General features: G+C 50.6%; 1 protein-coding gene and 1 long non-coding RNA gene across 5 annotated transcripts in view; one reads left to right on the top strand and one right to left on the bottom strand.

Moving 5' to 3' along the window:
* LOC101331038 (ADP-ribosylation factor 2) overlaps positions 1–21,060 on the top strand; it is a 102,991-nt gene that overhangs the window by 46,344 nt on the left and 35,587 nt on the right. Inside the window, exon 5 of one of the 4 annotated variants that reach the window (XM_019944453.3) lies at positions 18,883–19,134. The exons of 2 other annotated variants lie outside the window; for them this stretch is intronic. In XM_019944453.3, coding sequence (XP_019800012.1) covers positions 18,883–18,936 — 54 coding nt within the window. In that variant the 3' untranslated portion in view covers positions 18,937–19,134. Of the gene's footprint in view, positions 1–7,434; positions 7,474–18,882; positions 19,135–21,060 lie in introns of those variants that run through there. One more of the 4 variants, XM_019944454.2, reaches the window with a different exon arrangement.
* LOC117309355 (uncharacterized) lies at positions 1,239–8,720 on the bottom strand. The gene is made up of 3 exons (XR_004523637.2): positions 8,613–8,720; positions 8,200–8,368; positions 1,239–1,604 (listed from the first exon to the last, which is right to left on the bottom strand). It is a non-coding gene; the product is annotated as an uncharacterized lncRNA (long non-coding RNA).

Consider the following 21,060-nt stretch of genomic DNA (forward strand, 5'->3'; position numbering starts at 1 on the left):
AGGAGAGGAAGTGGAAACTTGCAGCACTTTCTCAAGCCTCTGCTTCCTTCCTGTTGGCTAACATCCCACTGGCCAAAGCAAGCAGGAGCCTATTTGAATAACAAAGGGAGGGAGGAAAAATTGGGCTAGTTTTTGTCTTTGTTTTTGTGTTTTTTGTAATTAGTCCACAACAATAATATATATGAAAGGACTTTGCAAGTTGTAAGGGGCTCTACAAAAGATAGTGATGATGAGGATGATGATTTAGACAATGGCCCAAAAAAAGAGGAATGTTACATGAAATGTCCAGAATAGGGAAATCAATAGAGACAAAAAATAGGTTAGTGGTTACCTAGGGCTGGGGGAGGGGGTGGGGAGTTTTGGGGGTTGATGGCTAAAGGGTGCAGGGTTTCTTCTGGGGGGTCATGAAAATGTTCTTAAAAAAAATTTTTTTTTTTTGGCCATGTGGCTTGTGGGATTTCAGTTCCCTGACCAGGGACTGAACCCAGGCCACAGCAGTGAAAGCACTGAATCCACCAGGGAACTCCCTGAAAATGTTCTAAAATTGATTGTGTTGATGGGTACACAACTTTCTAAATACACTAAAGGCCGTTGAATTATACAGTTTAAATGGGTGCATTGTATGGTATGTGAATTATAGCTCAATAAAGCTGTTTCAAAAAAGGAAAAAAAAAAGGAGGGATGGGGCTTCCCGGGTGGCGCAGTGGTTGAGAGTCCGCCTGCCGATGCAGGGGACACGGGTTCGTGCTCCGGTCCGGGAAGATCCCACATGCCGCAGAGCGGCTGGGCCCGTGAGCCATGGCCACTGAGCCTGCGCATCCGGAGCCTGTGCTCCACAACAGGAGAGGCCACAACGGTGAAAGGCCCACGTACCGCAAAAAAAAAAAAAGAAAAATGAGGGATGATCCTGGATTAAGGAGAGGCGCTGTGACTCACTAAGTGGTGGCAATATCTCCCATTTCCTATAAAGCTGCCAGGGCACCACGATGGGAGACCATTGAAAAACCAACTTGTTAAGGTTTTCTCCACCTCCCTTGGAAATAATCTCTGACTTTATAATGGATTCTGTGCAGAAAATAAGATTCTGTTTGCAGCAATCCACTGCATGGCCAACTTCAGGACAGCAAGCCCCCCAAGCCTGGAGAGGGACCCGGGGTCTCAGGCATGTGGAATGTGGAGGCTTTTTACAGGCACCACGTGAGGTGTGGGAACATTAGCCCCAGGCCTGTGGAGGGAGGAAAAAGTCTTCTACACTCTTAGGGTCCCTGGCTGGGCCTGAAAACAAAACTGACAAAGACAGAACAACAGGAGAAAAGCATAAAAATTTATTTAACCTAAGTTTTACATGATTCCAGCACCTTCGTAAGGAAATGAAGACCCAAAGAAACGTTAAGCCTGGGTGTTTTCATGCTAGGTTTGCTGAAGAGTGGACAGTCATGTTGAAATATGATAGGTCAAAGAGTATGAACAAGTGTAGTAAACTGGGGGAGACTTAGCAAGGCCCATTCGTCCAGATTCTTCACGGTGTCCCTCTGTCTTGGAGATAAGGATGCTCCTTTCCTCTGGGTATAGGGAGGGCACCTCTCATGGGAGGATCTTAGGACCTGATTCAGGGGAGAAAGACGGGGGAAGGTCAGAGATACTTTCCTGCTTCTGATGTTTTCTCAAACTTTCAGCTTAAAATATTTGATATGCCAAGGTGCCGTATTTTGGAGCAGAGTGTCCAGAACCCGTCACCTGCCACCCCAGCTGGAAGGAGCATTAAGGACTTCTGTTCTGTTGCGTGTTTGCAGAGGTAGGGTGTGTGGAAAGGGGACAGGCTAGAGCATGAGGACCTACAGGGAGAGATGAAAGCCATTGAGTTATGAGTTGAAGAAGGCAAGCTCAAAGGGTGACTTAACACCATCTTCAGGAAACAAGTGGGCCACGTCCAAAGGCAACTCTGCTGACTCTTTGAATTTGAGTCCTGTCCCTGCAACAGGCCCTGTGCTTTGTCTGGAGATCCACAGCTGGCTGCCCTGGGCGGGAGGGGAGGCTCCAAGACTGACAGCATCCCAGCAAGTGCATGGGTACCTGGTTCAGGCTGACGTGAGCTTCCCCTTTTCTCTAGAACATCTCCCTCCACCCTCTTTGGCTGCCCAGCTCCTACCTGCCCTTCAGGACTTAAGGAAGACATCTCCTTCTCCGGAAAGCCTCCCCTGATGCTCTGGGTGCCCCTTCGAGCATCCACGGCACCCTCTAGCTGAATGCTTATCAGGCTGAATTGAATTGTTTTCATGTTAGGCTGTAAGCTCCCTGCCCTAATAATCCCAGAGCCCTTACATCTGGCATAATGCCTGGTCAGAGAGGGAGGAAAGGGAGGAAGGAAGGAGGGAGGAAGGGGAAAGGAGAGGGAGGGAGGGAGGAAGGAAGGGAGAAGGAGGGAGAGAGGGAAGGAAGGGCTCCACTCAACTCCGGTGAGGGGCTGATTAATCTGGCACGTGGTGCCCATTTCTGAGGCAGGCAATGACCATCTGATCAACCACTGGCATTGCCTTGGTCCCCACGGCCCCAGCACTATGGTTTGCAGACATCTTGGACCTGCTGGGATAACCCAGGGAAACTGGGAGCTGTGGCAAAGTCTGGACCCAGGGCCTATTGCACTGGTTACATTAGCACAGAATAATGACATATGTCATGGGTTGGGTTCTCCAGAAGCAGAGGCTGGGACAGAGTTTACTGGGGATCAACCATAGAGGGAAGGGGAAGCAGCAGGGCCAGGCAGAGGGAGCATCGGGACTGTGAGGCCCGACAAAGTTTCAGCCAACCCGGGGTGGGGTGGGGCTCTGAAGCAAGCAGTCAGCGTGCCCTGCACCCCAAAACATGATGGCGCCCCTTCTTGCTCAGCTACCCGATGAGGGCTGCCCTGGGAGGGGCTTGACCTGGGGCAAAGCCGCTCTCTGTAGCTGAAGCTGTGTGCTTACCCGGCACACCCCGCCTCCCAGCCCCCTGAAGCTGGGCAGCCACCCCTTCCTTGAAGGGGTTTCTGGGTGGCAAGTCTCCGTGTCTCCCACAGTAAGAGAGTCACCGAAGCTACAATTCATCGAGCCCTTCTGCCAAGCTGTACAATAATCATCCTTTACAGGTGAGGAAAGTGAGGCTCCGAGAGGTAAAGTAACTTGCCTGAGGTCACACAGCTAGGCCAGAAAGTGGGGGAGCTGGACAACCAGACAGGCTGATTTCAGAAAGTCCACTTTTAACCACTGATCTTAATTGCTGAGATGAAGGGGCATAGTTTTACAGGGACAAAATGGATACTTTTTCACAGTGAGTTCTTAAAATAGAAGAACTCTTAAGGGTATATACGGGTGGGGTGTTGTTCACAGGAGAGCCCTTCACCTGTTTACCTCACTGCATGCTTCTCACTGTCCCCAGCGGGAGTGGAAAAAACTGTTGGTGCCCTTCCCCCATCGCTATCATCAGCTGATCCCACTGAGGGAAGGGACAGCCTTCCGGTACGGCCCCCTTTCAAAGCCCCATTCTGCCCACTGAGCTGGGGCTCGGGAAGCACATTCAGTGAAGAAAAAGCCTGCAGTGCAGTTCCGAAGATGTGGAGGGGCTGAGGGAAATTGCCTTGCTGAGAGAATTGCTCACATTTTCACACTTTTGCAGAGAGGGCGGCTCAAGGCGAGGGGGGCTGGGGGCTGGAGGGAGGCGGACCTGGGGGCCAAAGCACCTTTCTTTGTCCTGGGTCTCACTGGGGGTTGAGGCAGTCTTGCCTGAGAACCACTGCCCCAATCCAACGGCATCATCTTATATTGCAGGAAACCAGAGCCCAGGGAGAATAAACACGTTGTCCAAGTTGACACCATCAGTCTGAGTTGGAGGACTCATCCAAGGTGGCAAAGTAGCATTAGGATCCGGTTTTTTGACTCTAGTCAGCGCTCTGTCCGTGACCCGAGGAGACTCTCAGGGCTGGAAAGAGGGCACCTGCTGTCTGTAACTGCTGTGATTTAGATGGCCTGTCTGTGAACTGGTTGATGATGTGATGTAGGGGACACCCTGAGGTGCCTCTGGAGAAGCGGAGTTTCAAGCTTACCCAGTTTGGGAGGCAGCGCAGGCGGCAGTTGTAAATGCGGGCTTTAGCGGGACACAGAACTCCACCGACTAGCTGTGTGACTTTGAGCAAGCTACTTTACCTCTCTGCGACACACTTGCTCCATTTATAGGATGGGGACAAAAATACCTTCCTTGTGAGACTGTTGTAGGACTAGAAGAGATTATGCATGTAAATGTTTAGCGTTATTCCTGGCACAGAACTAGTGCTAAACAACAGGCACTATTACAGTATTTTTATCTCCTCTTGGTATTAGATGCACTTCTGAGCCGTTCATAGCGTCATGTGGGGTATTCTTAGCAAAGCGAGAGGCAGGAACCCAGTAGGAAGATAGAGGGCGTTCCAGGCACGGGGAATGGTTAAGGAAAGGCCCCAAGGTGGGAGTGACTGAGCTGTGATGAGATCTGGCTCTGAGGGGCCATTCAGATACCACCAGCCCTGCCCACCTCCGGACTTTGCCTCCCAGAACCTCTCCCCTGTCCCAGTTGCTGAGCTCTGTTCAGCTGCGGGTGGAGTTCTCGCTGCCTTCTGTTACTTTGGGGAAATGACCTCTGTGTGAGGGCAGGCGTGCCGTTTACATTGGTAGCACCCTAGGTGCCTAGGCCCCTGCGTGGCACACAGTAGGTACAGCCAGTCTGGCTGAAAAGAAAGTGACTTCTGATAAACATCAAAGAGAGACAGGGCAGGGAGGGCCGTGGCGAGAAGGCTAGAGAGCTCGCATCCGACGCTGTGGGAAACAGGAAGCCGTGGTTGGCCAAGCTGAGACTTGTCAACAGGAGCCCTCCAGGGGTTCCTGGGGACCCGGTACTTCTCTGCCCCTAAGGCCAGCTGCTCTGGGCGGAAACGTGCCTTGGCCCCAGGCTGGGCTGGGAACACTCCCTGCCCATCATGGTCACACCCTTCCGCGTGTGTCTGATGCAGCAGCTCCTACCCCAGAGCTTGCAATCCGTCCCCTCGCTCACTGCCAAGGCTGGGCCCAGGGTGTCTGAGCCCACAGCAGCCACCCTGCCTGATAGTGCTGGGCAGCCTGCCCACGGCCCAGGGGGGCGGGGGGGAGAAGGAGGGGACCGGCTAGGGAGAGGCAAGGGCTCCCCTGTGTCCTCACAGGCAGGTCTCAGCCGTGGGAGAGCTAGTGGGTCTGGAGGGGGAGCAGCTACGGGTGATTTGGGGTCCACCCAAGCCAAAGCGGTTATAGCTGCATTCAGAATCCCGATGTCACCCTGTGCATCTGTAATAACAGCATAATAGTGTTGACAAAATGCTTTCCCATGACTTTCTCATTTAGGCTTCTCAAGCCGTGTCTTAGCCTCTCTACTTGCTTCCTCGGGGCTCGGAGATGTTTTGCCAGGTGGGCCACCGGGGGAAAAGTGTTGCTTTTGCTTATGGTCCCTAATCTACCCGTGCCTGACCTACCCCATCCAAATAAAGGGGCACAAGGACCCCTGCCGCGGCTCTCCCATGCTCCTCCTGGGATCAGGGTGTCATGGGGCTGGTACAGGGAGCACAGTGTGATTTTCCTCCAAGGCCATAGACCCAGCCTGGGGGTGCCACTCATTCTCTGAGCTCCCAGGTTTGTCCTCCCCCAGGGACCCCTCCCCAGGCTAGTGTCTGCCCCACTTCCAGCCCGCTCAGGGCAGAGAGGCTTCGGAATCCATCTGGAGACAGAGAGCATGGGGTAGATGTGCTGTTTTTAGTTCCATGGGAGAAGTCACAACCGGGGTGGTAGTTTCTCTGCGGTTTCTCCCCTCCACGGGACATCTGTTGGCATGCTTTGAGGAGACTCTCATCAGAGCCGGCAGAGCCTGTATTTGGAGCCAGCCCCACAGCCCCTTCCGCCTCTCTGAGGCACTTGGCTTTGCTCTGAATCAGGGGAGCCCTTTCGGGGCCTGTGGTCTTTCCCTGCCTCTCCGGCTGATTCCCGCGCAGCCTTCAGGCCTCTCTGCCCTGAATGGCACCTGCCTGTGTCTTGGTCACAATCTTGTTTCACGCTCTGAGCCAGGTGGTCTCCTCGATACAACCCCTGACCCCGCTCAGTCACCTCTCTGACCCTGCGCCAGGCCCTGTGCTTTGTCTGGAGACCCACAGCTGGCTGCCCTGGGCGGTAGGGGAGGCTCCGAGACTGAGACGGGATGCTTGGGCTCACAGGGGGCCTCAGAGCTCATAGAGGGAAACCCTCATTTCTCGTGGGGAGTGATTGCCAGGGCTGGAATCCCAGACTCGCCAAATAGAGAGACTGGGCTTCCCTGGTGGCGCAGTGGTTGAGAGTCCGCCTGCCGATGCAGGGGACACGGGTTCGTGCCCCGGTCCTGGAAGACCCCACGTGCCGCGGAGCGGCTGGGCCCGTGAGCCGTGGCCGCTGAGCCTGTGCATCCGGAGCCTGTGCTCCGCAACGGGAGAGGCCACAACAGTGAGAGGCCTGTGTACCGCAAAAAAAAAAAAATAGACTGTGATATTTGGGGAAAAAATGATTTTAGATTTTGTAATGAAAAATGTTACTATATTTACCTGATGACAGGACATGCCTCCTACACAGCGAGACACTTGGTAGGAAGAATGGTAATTTAAAATAGGCAGCTTCCAGGTGCATATACTTAATACCCTGCTCCCCACCCCTGAGCCATATCCGGGGCTACCAAGCTGGTCTTTGTTCTTGCCCTGGGCACCAAGGTTGCCAGTTACGGTTCCGGTGGTTGAGGGTGCACCAGAGAGCAGGTGTTGCTTGAGCTGAGTCCTGAAGGGGGCCAGACCTGGCCAGGGAATGTGGGATTGGGGGTGGGGGATTCCGGGTGGGGGATGGAGGTGCGAAGGCTCTCACCGTATTCAGAAGATAAACATGTTTTGGCTGGGCAAAGGCTTAAAGGAGAGAGGGCAAGAGATGGTCCTCCAACGGTAGATGGGGCCAAATCCCGAGGGCCTTGAATGCCACGCTAAGGAGGTCACAGCGTCCCACCTTCAGACCTTTGCTCGTCCTGAACTATGAGTCCCCCAGGAGGAGGGCCGAGAGTGGGGTGAGAAGGGCAAGGTACCCAGGGAGCAAGCTTTCAGGAGGCTGTCATTCTCAGAGTCATGAGCGGGCAGGGCTGGCCCCTGAGAGTCAGTGATTCCTTATTTTGCCCTCTCACTGCCCACTGGCCTCACCCTAAACCTGGCCCGCTCAGGAGACAGGTCCCATTCTGTAAACCTTTGTATCCCAAGGACCTAAAACAGTGCCCGACCATAGTAGGTCAATAAGTGCTCACTGAATGGATGAATGAACTTTTTTTTTCTCTGTCTGGATTGTGTTTGCCTTCCTCATGGCCAAAGTGTCATTTCTTTCATGGCTTACTTCTTCCCTGCAGCCCCTCCAGAGAGCCCTTCCCTGAGTCCTCAGCTCTTATGTTGAATACACGTCTCGTCTCCCAGCCAGATGGTGTTGTTCTGCCTTGGACAAAGATGTAGACACAGTAGGTGCTCATGCTAGGGGCTTCATCAACCTCTAAACCTTTCCTGGGCAGGCTCAGTAGTTCTAGAATATCCTGGCCCCTTGGATGGGAGGGACCAGCTGCAGCTGCTGCTGAGACTTGAGGTCTCCCTTCTTCCCCTCTCCTTCTCTACTCTTCCTAGGGCCAGACTCAGAGAAGGTTCTGGAGGCAGTGGCTCCAAACTGCCCCTCCACAGTATTACCCTCTTATCCAGCCTGCTTCCTTTGTTCAGCCCCCTTGGACCACTCCCAGCTGGCTGCTACTCATGCAATTATGAAGGTGCCAGAGGTCTTCTGATATACCCACCCCTCCCTGCCTTTCTGACTGATGGCACTCCTCGCCAGGCTAAGAAAGGACGTTCTTGGGCTGTTGAGCGTTCCTGGACTATTGAATCTGGGGGATGATTAATGATGCTACTTGGGAAAGGTTGAGGCGTCGCCTTTCTGTCCAGTGGAGGGTCTGTTTCAATCAGGGAGTTACTCTTGCTGCCCAGAGAAGCCGATCATCCGTCCCCTCCCACGATTACTGACTGCTGAAGGGAGGACAGGCGTGCGGCATCGAGGGGGCACCAGGAAGGGGGCCACCGCTTTGGCATCCTTCAGGAGCTGGCATCCTGTGGATTTTATCTCAGAAGGCACCAACCTCTCAGGAACGTTGTTACTAGAGGATCTGTTGCACAGGTGAACTTTGAGCAGCTGCAGACAGAGGACGAGACCATCTGCAAATAGCAACAAAGGGCTGGAGACAATGCCAAACCCCAAATTTCCTGTATGGTGAAAACAGCTTGGGGGTCCCAGAGGAGTTCCAAGGTCTGCAAAACAAAGAACAAATTCTGCTTCAATCAAGGAAAGAACTGGAGTATCCTCTGCCAATCCTGACCATAATAGGTACCTACAAGCTGCTCTGGTTGTTCATCATGCTTGAGCTGGGAGGCAGGGCAGGGTCCTGGTGACGAGCTCTGCCAGTTTTCTAGCTGTGCACCCTCAGGCAAGTTGCTTAACCTTGCTGGAACATAGTTCCCTCATCTGTAAAATGGAGGCAATAATTGTACCTACCACAGAAAGTTGTGATGATGAAATAAGCCCTTCGAAGAGGGCCTGGCCCATCGCAGATGCTGTGCGCAGATATCAGTCTGTGGTTTGTCTCTTCATTTTCATAATAGTATCTATTATGAAAATAATAATAGATAGAAATAATAATAATAATTGAATGGTAGAAGTTTTAAAAAAAATTTATATAGCTCAACTCATCACTTTTTTCTATTATGCTTGGTCTTTTTTTTGTGCCTTGGACGCAGAATTCGAACCCAGATCTGTGGGCATCAACGTCCTCCTTCCTATTACATTTAGTGTAGTGTTTCCTCAAAATCTATCCTCAGACCAGTGCTATGCTGGTACCACCAGAATCACCCAGGGAGTGTGTTAAAATGAAAGAGTCCTGGGTCCTCACCCCAGGGAATCTGCCTCGTTGGACCAGGGTAGACTTGGGAATCTGTATATTTAACAACTCCCCAAGTGACTAGGTGAGCAGCCAGGTGTGGAATGGACTTTACTCAGGGCCCCAGGCATCCCTGAGTATTCCCATTTGGCTACTTCTTGGCTTCTAGCTGGCTCCTGCAAAGCGCTGCTGACAGTGGTGCTTCTTGGTCTGTTTCTTACTGTATCCCCGCTTCTTTCTTCCTCCTCAGTTCCTTGGCACTGTAGCCAACAATCAGCAGATGATCAAAGCATGCTTTTGAACTAACCAACCTACTCTCCACCAGTAGTGGGGAAAGGCAACCCCACTCCATGACTGGCACTAAGTGGGACCAAGTAGAAATTGTGTAATTACTGACCTTGGTATGAAGTGTTCCCATGCAGCCCCCTCCGGAGCTGTGGGTGGCCGCTTAAGCCAGTTTCCTCAACCTCTAGCCCAGTCAGAGGGTCTCCCACCTGGAGAGACTGTTATGTTAACGTAGCTCCAAGGTCGGCTCATTGGAGCGGAGCAGGACACTTCTGCAAGTGAACAGCTGTGCCAGCCTCCAAGTAAAAGAAAACCGTATGCATTTGCAGCAGGGAGTGGGGAAGTGGAGTGTGTTCTGGTTTAAGAGCGAAACAAGCACGTAGAGGTTTTAGCAATTTTTCTCTGACGTGTCAGATTGTGACCTGCTTTCCCCAAGCACACTGGGTAGTGGATAAGGGAACTAGGATCTGTTGAGCCCCTTCTATGAGCCAGGGATTCATATTTTTAATTCTTCCAATAACCCATAAGGTTGATATTATTATTCGTATTTTACAGATGAGGAAACTGAGGCTCAGAGAGGCTATAGAACAGCCAGGAAGTGCTGGAACCAGGGGTTAGAGTATAGCTGACAGGACTTCCCTGGTGGCGCAGTGGTTAAGAATCCGCCTGCCAATGCAGCAGACACGGGTTCGAGCCCTGGTCCGGGAAGATCCCACATGCCGCGGAGCAACTAAGCCCGTGCACCACAACTACTGAACCTGCGCTCTAGAGCCCGTGAGCCACAACTATTGAGCCCATGTGCTGCAGCTACGGAAGCCCACGCTCCTAAAGCCCGTGCTCCGCAACAAGAGAAGCCACCGCAATAACGAAGAGTAGCCCCCACTTGCCGCAACTAGAGAAAGCCTGCGCGCAGCAACAGAGACCCAACACAGACAAAAATAAATAAATTTATTTAAAAAAAGAATGTAGCTGAAGCTAAGCTACTGTAAAAAGAGACCTCAACATACCATGGCTTAAACAATGTTGGTTGATATTCTTTCTTCCTCATATAACAGCCCAAGGTTAGTAAGAAAGCTCTTCTCCAGGCAGTCACTCAGGGACCCAGGATCCCACCACCTGTGGCTTCTACAACTGGAGTGGCAAATGTTTTTCCATAAAGAGATAGGTAATGAACATTTGGGGCTATGCAAGGCATATGGAGTCTGTCCTTACTACTCAACTCTGTTGTATCATGAAAGCAGCCACAGACAATATGTGGATGAGTGGGTGTGGCTGTGTTTCAACAAAACTTTATTTATAACAAACAGGCCACAGGGTGGATTTGGCCCAAGAGGCTTAGTTTGCTGACCCATGCCCTAGAATAGCGGTTCTCAAAATGTAGTCCCAGGGACCCAGCAGCATCAGCAGCATCTGGAAACTTGTTAAAAATGCACCTTCTTAAGCCACTCCTGAGACCTACAGAATTAGAAACTCTAGGGGTGGGGCCCAGCAGTCTGTATTTTAAAAAGCCCTATGGATGATTTTTTTTTTTTTTTTTTTGGTGGTACGCAGGCTTCTCACTGTTGTGGCCTCTCCCGTTGCGGAGCACAGGCTCCGGATGCGCAGGCTCAGCGGCCATGGCTCACGGGCCCAGCCGCTCCGCAGCATGTGGGATCTTCCCAGACCGGGGCAGGAACCCGCGTCCCCTGCATCGGCAGGCTGACTCTCAACCACTGCGCCACCAGGGAAGCCCACCTCTGGATGATTTTTATACATGTTGAAGTTTAAGAACCACTGTTCCAGAGCCCTGGCTGCACGAGAGCATCACCTGGGGAGCTTTCAAAGTTCTCAATGCCCAGGCATATCCCAGGGTAATTACATTAGACCCTATGGAGTAGGACCCAGGCATCAGCATTTTTAAAGCTCCCCAGCTGAGGCTAAGGTGCAGCCAGCATGGAGAAGCACTGCCTTAGAGCACTGTCACCATCTGCATGGTCACTGGCTTGCCACCTGGCCTACTGCCACACCTGCCTCTCCAAGGATGATGTTTTGATCTCTTCCTTCGTCTCCCTGAGATCTGGGTTTTGCTCCCTGAGATCTGGGTTTTGATCTCTGAGATCTGGGTTTTGATCTCTTCCTTCATCTTACCTCCCAAGCCCCCAGCACCCTGGCCCTTTCCTGGGGACTCTACATGGGGCTTCATGATATGAGAGGACCTTGGTTCAAGTTTGTCAAAGTAACCCATCTCTGGCAGGAGGTGGGCAGGAGGAGGGGACGACTTCATGGGGGGTGAGTAGTGGAATGGAAAGCAACCAGAAGAGGAGGGAGGTGACAGCAGGAGGAAGACTTGGATGTGGAAACACCTAGCACAGTGGCCTGTCACTGGGGCTCAGTCAAGTCCAGTTTTCTTCCCCATCCATGCTCTAGGGTGACCGAGAGCAGTTTCCATGTATCCCGGAGCCTTCCTTTATACGGAGAGCACGTACGTGGCACTTACTGTGTGCCTGTACTCTGAGTGCTTCACATAACTGAACTCATATCCTCACAGCAACCATCTGGAATAGGAACTATCATTACTCCCATCTTATAGTTAGTGAAACTGAGGCTTTAAGAGGTTAGGTACAATAAAGATGTTTAAAAAAAAAAGAGGTTAGGTGACCTGCACAAGATTACACAGGTAGTAAGTAGCAGAGCTGGGATTCAACCCAGGAAGTCTGGCTTCAGAGCTGAGCTATTGGCCACTATGCTCTGTTACCTCTCTTCGTAACAGTCACAATGATATTATTATTCCCATTTCACAGAGGAAGAAACTGAGACCATGAAACTGGCCCAAGGTCACAGAGCCTGGAGGTGGTAGAGGTAGGATTTGAACCCAGGTCTCTCTGCCACCAAAGTCCTTGGATTTTCCAGTTTGCCCCACAGGCTGGTTTGGGTTCCCTCCCATCTTCCCTCCATCTGTCCACCCAGAATATTCTGGGTTTGCATGTGTGTGGCTGACTCACGGGGGAGAGGAGGGTGCATCCTCTGGAGTGAAAAGGCAGATTTCTTTTCTGTTCAGAGCCTTCTTGGGTTGGTGCTGGGAGAGCTGCCAAACCCAGCTGACAGATTTCCCCTGCCAGAGCTGCGGAGTGGGTGGGCAGCCCCCAGGGACCCCAGGAGGCCCTGTGACACCAACTCCTCAGATGAGTCGCAGCACTCAAGAGAAAGACGGGCATGCCTGCTTCACCTGCCTTAACTACAGTCTCTTTCCCTGAGGGAGTTTACTGGTTCCAGTTGCCAAAATCTCTCCACACTTCCTCTCTGCTCTGGTCCAGAGCTGAAAGGAACCCCAAGAAACCATTTGTTCCAGGCTTGCCTTTAGGCAATTGACGTAATCCTGGTTATTCCCATTTTACAGATTCAGTAACTGAAGTTAGCTGTGGCTCCTCATTGGATTGTCCTCTTTCCATCAGCCCTATAATTTCCCAAACATCCCTGATGGTAAGAGTCACCTGGGGTACTTTGTCACCTCTCTAGATCACTGGTCTTCTGCTCTGAAAATTCTGATGCAGTAGGTTAGAGCTGGGGCACACGTGATTCTCATCATCAGGGATGATGGGAAATACTGACTAGAGGGACCCCTACTGGGTACAAGGATTCTCCCACATTTCAGGTGCAGCCCTGACTGGCTGCCTCAGCTATGCCCCAAATAGTAGTAATTTGCCCCTTGAAACATGGTGAGCAACATTTCACCCCCAGTCTGACTCAGGAAATCAGGAAGGGGCTGGAAGGATGGTGTGGGTGGAGCCTTCACCCACTCTGGCCAGTTCTGCTGTGTCCTCCAGGGGATGTTTGCTGAGGGCTATTAGAGACCTTCCAAATGTCCTCAGATTTTGGATATCTTATCCCCACTCCAACCAAGTCCTCCAGATGCTGAGGGGCTCCTACTGGCTGGAGGGTCCCTAGCTCATTTGTTTGTGTTCTGTGTAGGGAAAGCCAAGATGTGGTGGTTTTAAGATATGTATGCAAATTCTTTGATACTTCATCCTGTAGGTGTGGAGTTTGATTCCCTTCCCCTTGAGTGTGGGTGGACTTAGTGACTTCTCTCTAATGTGTAGAAGAAAGTGGAAACAGCAGCATGTAACTTCTGGGACTAGTCATCAAAGGTGCCATGGTTGCCTTCTCTTTCTTGGGGAGAAAGCTGACTGCCATGTGGTGAGAACACTCAAGCCACCCAATGGAGAGATGGTCAGAAACTCTCACCTGGTGAGAAACAGGGGCCTCCTGCCACAGCAAGTAAGAACGGAGGCCTTTGGCCAATAGCCACGTGAATAAGCCATTTGGAGCAGAACCACCAGCCCTGGTCAAACCTTCAGATGACGGCAGCCCAGACCAATGTTTTGTCTGCAGCCTCATCAGAGACCCTGAGCCAGAACCCCCCAGCCAAGCTGCTTCTGAACTCTGATTCACAGAAGCTATGAGATAAGAAATATTTGTTGTGAAATAATAGGAAAAAATATATCTTGGTCTTTGTCTCTGGTTCCTGACACAGAGCTTCTAAATCCCTTGGACATTCCTGGATGATAGGAAAGTCTTTTGTTCTAATGAGGCAACTCTTGGTGGGCTCCTGGAAACCTTCAGGATGGTGGCTGGTCACCGGAAAAACCAAGGCACGATTAGATGTTTGGAACTTGCAGCCCCATCTCCCCATCCTTCAGGAAGGGGAGAGGGCCTGGAGATTGACCTAGTGATCGATCGTGTCTACATGAAGAAGACTCCATAAAAATCCCCCAAATCTGGGGTTCGGAGAGCTTTCCAGTTGGTGAACAAATCCACGTGCTGGGAGAGTGATACACCCGAACTCCATGGGGACAGAAGCTCCTGCACTCTGAACACTTCCAGACCTTGCCCTGTATATCTCTTCATCTGGCTGTGTATCTGTACCCTTACCATATCCTTTACTATGTAATAAACCAGTGAATGCAAGTAAGTGTTTCCTTGAGTTCTGTGAGCCATTCTAGCGAATTATTGAAGATGGGGACCAAGAAGGAGATCCTAGGAGCCCTGATTTATGACCAGTTTGTCAGAAGTACAGGAGACAACTTGGGGTTTGCAATCGGTCTCTGGAGGTGTGTGTGTGGGAGGGGTCAGTCTTGTGGGACTGAGGCCTTTATCTGTGGGATCTGATGGTCTTTCCAGGTAGATCCTGTCAGAATTGAGTGAAATTGTAGGACACCAGCTGGTGTCAGACACTTGCTTGATGTGTGTTTTTCCTGTACAGTTGTTTTAAGTTTGGGGTAATTTTTTTTTTTTCTGCCATGGGACGCGGCTTGCAGGGTCCTAGTTCCCCGACCTGGGATCGAATCCATGCCCCCTGTAGTGGAAGCTTGGAGTCCTAACCACTGGACCCCCAGGGAATTCCCTTGGGTAATTTTTTTTCATACAACAATAGATAACTAATACACAAAGCAAAAGCAGAAAGACCCTCTACAAGCTGAGAGGGTAGTGAGAGAACTGAGGCAGGTGTGATACCGAAAGACCTGCCACCGCTTGGTGGACAGGGAACCAGCATTTGCAGGGCTGGAGATCAGCGCTTTTAGGTGCGCCCTTTCCTTTGCTGTTAGGGCTCTTATCCTGCCTGCTGTGCACGTGAGGCTCAGAGAGGTCAAATCACTTAACCAAGGCTGCTCAGCTGGTCGGTGGAGGCGCCAGGACTTGAGAGCAGTCTGTCTGCCCTTGGCCGTGCTTTTTCATCCTCCACGCTGCTTCCGTGATCTTGGTGACCTTGGGCAAGTCTTTCTGAGAGCTTTGCACAGAATTTGAGCAGGCGGCTTACACATCCATGAGAAGATTGAAGCTACCGCTCCCTGGCCCTCAATGCTCTGATACAAGGTGCGTGCACAAGGCCCACACAGCCTTCGCTCTGTAGGGTGCCCCGGAGTAGGGTGGCCCTGTGTGCTAGAGATCTAGTGACCCAAGGATGAGTTTCAGCAGCTTGGCTTTGGGGGCCCCGTGCAAACTCGCAGCAGCCCTCGAGAGCACCCTCTGCCCCACCCTTGCCTCCCCCTGCTGGACACACAGACACCCGCACCCAGGCATCATCCCCTGCCCTTGGCCTAGCTCCTCTGGTCACCTTTATCCACACAGAGGCCAACAGCGGGCACTTGTTCAAGAAACATGTGCTTGGGGTGATGAACCTTGAGGCCATCCTGTCATCTGGACCCTCAGGTGTGAGGCTCTCACCACTTACGGGGACACGACGTGGGAAGCATTGGCCGAGGGGCAAACCCAGCCTTCAGGGGTGGGTTCTCTCCTGGAGAGTCAGGTCAGGAGCACAGGGATCTGGGGCAGTCTCGGGAAGTAGGTTGCTTAGCAGTTGCCGGAAGTTTCCGTCCATCTCCTGGGGCCTTGGCCATCACCCTTGGCATCTGACTTCTTTCTTCCACACCTCTTTCTGCAGGCCAGGACAGATGCCACTCCAGGACCCCTCCCCACAGCTCCATGCAGGCCTTCGATGGGCCACTCCTCAGCCATGTCTCTCTGATCCACAGCTTGCATCCTGGCCGCGACCCCTGCTCCCATCTCAGCGCCCCCCTGCCCGCCCCAGCGCACATTCTCACCCCCTCGGCTGACAGCCCCCATTAGCTCCACGCTCACAAGTAGTGGAGCTCCCCAGGGAGCTTCCTGCAGCCCCACCCCACCTTGGCCCCCACCCTCTTCCTGAAGAGCCCCCACGGGCCCCTACGCCTACTCTTCCAAGCCCTCCGCTCTTCCCCAGTCCACGTACTGCGTCGTCCTCTTCAGCAGCCTCTCTCTCCAAGTGGGTTGAGTCCGGGGTCGCTCCCAGGGCTGAAACCCCTTCTGTAGACAGCCCCACTCCCCTGCACCCACTCCCACACTAGGAGTAGAAGAAAGGCAGATGGATAGGGGTGTCTGCACAGCTTGTGGGGGGGTGACGTGTGGAGACAGGCAGGTAGGGCAGGCCCCAGGATGGACAGATGGACAAGGCATCCAGCTTTCACCTCTCCCTGAATAGCCACAGGAGGAATGAGGCTGCCGCCCCATGCCTCTCGCAAGATGCTGAGAGTGTGAATGAGAACAGCTTGTGAGGGGCTCTGACGGGCAGGGCCTGGTGAGGAGACCTTTTGTAACCTTCCGGACCTGGCGTTGAGCCAGCGGACAGGTCACGTGACCCAAGCTGCTCTGTCCCTTTAGCCTTCCCAGCTCACGTCCCAAATGCCCCTTCTCTCTGCAAGGACGCTTCAGGCTGGGGAGGGGACATGGATTTGTCTGGGGAGGGAGTGGTGGTTCTGGGATGCCTGGTGTATGTGAAACCTTATGCGTATGTGCGCACGTACGTTTTTTTTCCCCAGAGTGTCTGCAGCTTCTCGAAGGGGGTCTGTGACCCATGAAAGGGCCCACCTTGGTACCAGGCTATCCAGACTGGGCTCCCATGTATGTTTAGTCCCAGCAAATCTGGTTTCCAAGTTTAAGGGCTGTCAGCATTCACCCTGAAGAAGCGCTCACCTCTTCACGTTGAAACCCTAACACTTAACCTGCTTTGGGAGATTTGAGATCAGACCTGCCCGGCAGGTGCATCCTCTATCCTTCTCACCCTCCCAGGCACACAGGTTTCCCTGCATTTCAAAGTGGACCAGCCTCGCGTTCCAGCCACATCCCAGGCTACAGGAAGTGTTCCCAGCAACAGGGAAGTCATCTGCCCCCTGCAGACATCCTGCATCTCAGCAGCCCCTTCTCAAAGGCTTTTTTAGAAATCTAATGGCCATGGGTTCTGCGTTGTGTAGGAGTTTTTGTATGTTTCCTGGACCTGAACTCAGCTCCCTAACATGAAGTGCAAAGAGGATTGTTCTTTGGCTAATGGCCTTGATCACGGCAGAAATGACTTTTGTCTTGATCTTTTCTAAATTCTTCCTCAATTCTGCTTTGATATGAGGTCTGAAAGTTGACCACAGCGCGCTCATGAAAGCCAAGTACAGCAAAGAGGGAGCTTTCCTCAAGGACTGCCCTGTCCCAGTAGAACTTTACCTTATTTCTTTTACATGTAACAAATTCCTGAAAGCGTCTATGAATATCAAATGTATCAAAGTTGGGTGATGCCCTTATTCTATACAAGAGGCAATGCGGTCTAGTGGTTCAGAACGTGGACAGCCACCTGGTTGCATGGGCATAAATCAGCCACTTCCTGGTGTTTGAGAGCTCTCTGTGCCTCAGTTTTCTGAAACTGAGAATGATTATAGTAACGACCTTGAAGGATTCTTGTGCAAACTAAGTGACTGAATACACTTAAAGCCTTAGAACAGAATCTTATTGCACTCTGCGTTAATGATTGTTGTTGTATGTTTTAAGGTGGATTCTTTACTCAGAGAGCTGAAAAGAATGATCGACTCCCTAATTATATGTTGCCTCTAAGACACAATTAATGACTATTTATTTCTAAGACTTTTTTGGAGGGCTGCTGCCATGCGGCTTACAGGATCTTAATTCCCCAACCAGGGAAGGAACCCGGGCCCTGGCAGTGAAAGTGCTGAGACCTCACCCCTGGACCAAAGTCAGGGAATTCCCAAGACTTTGTTTTCTTTCCCTCACGTGTGAATCCAATCAATAGGCTCAGGACCAATGAACACTCATTGAACCTAAAGATTTGATGCTTTCAGCATCCTGATGATTTTCATCTTAGTTTCAAAATTATATTAAGTTTGTGAAAACTTTTGTTTTTTATTACTAATACTTGCACTTTTAATTTCCTGGTTTTGCTCATTTTTTGCATCAATAAACACAACAACATATTCAAACAATTGCACCAACATGTCATATGGCACAGGTCAAATGGAATGCGGATGCTTTAAGAATGGAATTGTTGGCTGGTGGTTTGTGTCACCTTATAACAGCTCAACATGTTTGCCAATATACGTGCAAAATCCAAATCTGGCGAAGGAAAATCAATTTAGGGATGTTAAAGTCCAATGTAATATGATGATGGCAATGGCTCGAGAGGCAAAGACCACTGAGGCTGGCACATGTTTCTGGGTTCAGGTCATGATCTGTTTGTTGAAAGCACAATTTGTTACCATGAACTTGGAGACAGGTAGCCTTCCCTTTAATAGAAGACCCATTCCAAGAGAGCTGGCTATAAAGCAACCATTTATAAAATGTCATAGTTTTTAAAAAATTCACTTTAAAATTAAGATGGTCTTCAAAGGAAAATGGACTACTTAGAAAAGTTTTGGTGATGGGCCAGGTCTATGTCATGCTGGATTGCGGGGAGAGAGATTTGAGAGTGCTTTTCATAATTGCTGTTCCTTCCTGTAGCAGAAGCTTCAAAGGAGGTGATTCTTAAGGGGACTTGTGGTGAGTTCTGCTGTGCACCCTGCTTAAGAAGTTACAGGGGACAGCAGATACTCAAGGCTGCTTCCTCACTGTGGCCTGGACCCCTCCCTTCTTTTGTTCCCCTGGAGAGTGTCTTGCATCATAGCTGATAACTCTCACTAACATCTCTAATTCTTTTATCCCTCATTTCTTTGACGTCTCCTGTGATTGTGGTTAGTTAGGTCGAGTTGGAGTTCTTCATTCTCCTCACAATTAGGGTTTATGTGATCTTGGTATTCTCCTTACTTTGTTGGCTAGATTCTAGAAGCTGGAGAAGACACATGTGATGTTGAGCGGCATGAGTGGCAATGAAACATCAAGAGAGTCCTGATGGAGACTTTCACATAATAATGGGATGGCTTTGTATATAGAAGCAACCACTGGGCCCAGAGACGGAGTACCATCACCAGAGAGCGCTTCATAAGGACAAAACACAGAATTCCTTCCTTCCCCTCTTGTGGTAATGCCCCCTACTTTTTTTTTTTATAAATTTATTTATTTGTTTGTTTATTTATGGCTGTGTTGAGTCTTCGTTTCTGTGCGAGGGCTTTCTCTAGTTGCGGCGAGCGGGGGCCACTCTTCATCGCAGTGTACGGGCCTCTCACTGTCGCGGCCTCTCCTGTTGCAGAGCACAGGCTCCAGACGCGCAGGCTCAGTAGTTGTGGCTCACGGTCTTAGTTGCTCCGCGGCATGTGGGATCTACCAGGGCTTGAACCCGTGTCCCTTGCATTGGCAGGCAGATTTCCAACCACTGCGCCACCAGGGAAGCCCGCCCCCTACTTTTAAATTCTGGGATGTGAGTTGTTTTAGTGACGGGGGCTTGCTAAATTGACAAGGGATGGCAGCTGTCATAATGTCAAGTGGTGTTTGGATCATATGAACATTTGTGAATTTTTTTTCTATTTCCATCCCCTATGCCTGTCATGCCAGTAGGCATGTGAGGTCAAATCATACCTTCTCAGCTTCTACAGGTCAGCCTGGCTACCACTGTCCCTACATAATTCTGGGGACTCCAAGGAGGTTCCAGAGACCAAGGAGAGTCCAGTATTATGGTCCTGGCCAGACTGGGATTTCACCCTTGACCTTCTTCTCATCCTTACGCTTCTCCAGACCATAAAGATTTCTCCTACTCGGAACACCTCAGCTGTATGCTTCCCAACCTCATTAGTCCCAAGGCCTCAAGTCCTTAGATTAGGTGGTTCCAGGAACTCCTGCCTACCTTCTCTCCCCCAGACCCCTGGACATTTGTCATAGCTGACAGAGCCAGACGCCATGTCATATTCCTTCCACCAGTGGGAATGGGCAATTAACATGTGCAGTGCTGCCCGTTGAAAGCACCTGCCCTCGAGAGTTCTAGAAGATAAACTCTTGCCCAGCTTTATCAATCCTGGAATCTCACATTTTAGTAAAGTTCATTGACTTCAAAGGAGGTGTGAAAAATTGTTCAGGCCCACTCGGAAATCCATTATAAGTGGTTCTGGCATTTACAAAACTTTTTTATTTTCCTGACTATGAGAGTAATACATGCTCATTGCAAAGAATTAAGAAAATACAGAAAGGTGCTCATGGAAAGAAGCAAAAGCTCCCAGAATCTTCTCTCTCAAAAATAATCATTATTAGCATTTAACGTGCCACCCCTTTTTTTTTTCCTGTGCACAACTATTTATAAGATTAGGTGGTACGTTATATACAATTCTGCATCTTGCTCTTTTCATTTTATACAACCAGAGCTTTTCCCTATGTCATTATCTAGTTTTCAAAAACGCCATCTTAATGACTACATGATATTTCATTGTCTGGTTGTATCAGAATTTACGTAGCCAGTTCTCTATTTGCGGGCGTCTAGGCGGTTTCCTATTTTTCATGATTATAAATGGTGCTGTGGCAAATATTCTCGTCCAGGAAATCTTTATCTGGGTTTCTCATAATGGCCTTAGAAGAAATTCTCCGAAAGGAAATTATGGAGTCCCAGCTCTGCTGTTTGGTACCTCTCTCTTTACAAATGCCCTGGGGAAGTGAGTGACTCCTGTCACCCCCTGAACTGGTGGCCTTTGCTGTTGCCTCTGAGGCCTAGACAGGAGGACCTTTTATTCATGTCGGAGAGAGATGCAAAGGGGGCCCCTGCAGCCTCCCCAGGCTACTTACCTGAACCCACTCCATGCAAAGCAGAGTTCCCCCTGCAGGAACCATTTCATAATTAACTTAGAGGCTAAAGCATATTTAATTAGCCATGAAAACCCTCCCAGCCATCTGCCTCTGTTTTTATTTTGAGGAAAATGGCAGATCTTTTTTTCCCTTGCACTCTCTTTTTGGGGATGGAGCTCATTTCCAGCATCTTGGTTCTTTTTTTTAACATCTTTATTGGAGTATAATTGCTTTACAATGGTGTGTTAGTTTCTGCTTTATCTGAATCAGCTATACATATACATGTATCCC

This window comes from Tursiops truncatus, chromosome 20, assembly GCF_011762595.2.
Source record: "Tursiops truncatus isolate mTurTru1 chromosome 20, mTurTru1.mat.Y, whole genome shotgun sequence".
NCBI lineage: Eukaryota > Metazoa > Chordata > Mammalia > Artiodactyla > Delphinidae > Tursiops > Tursiops truncatus.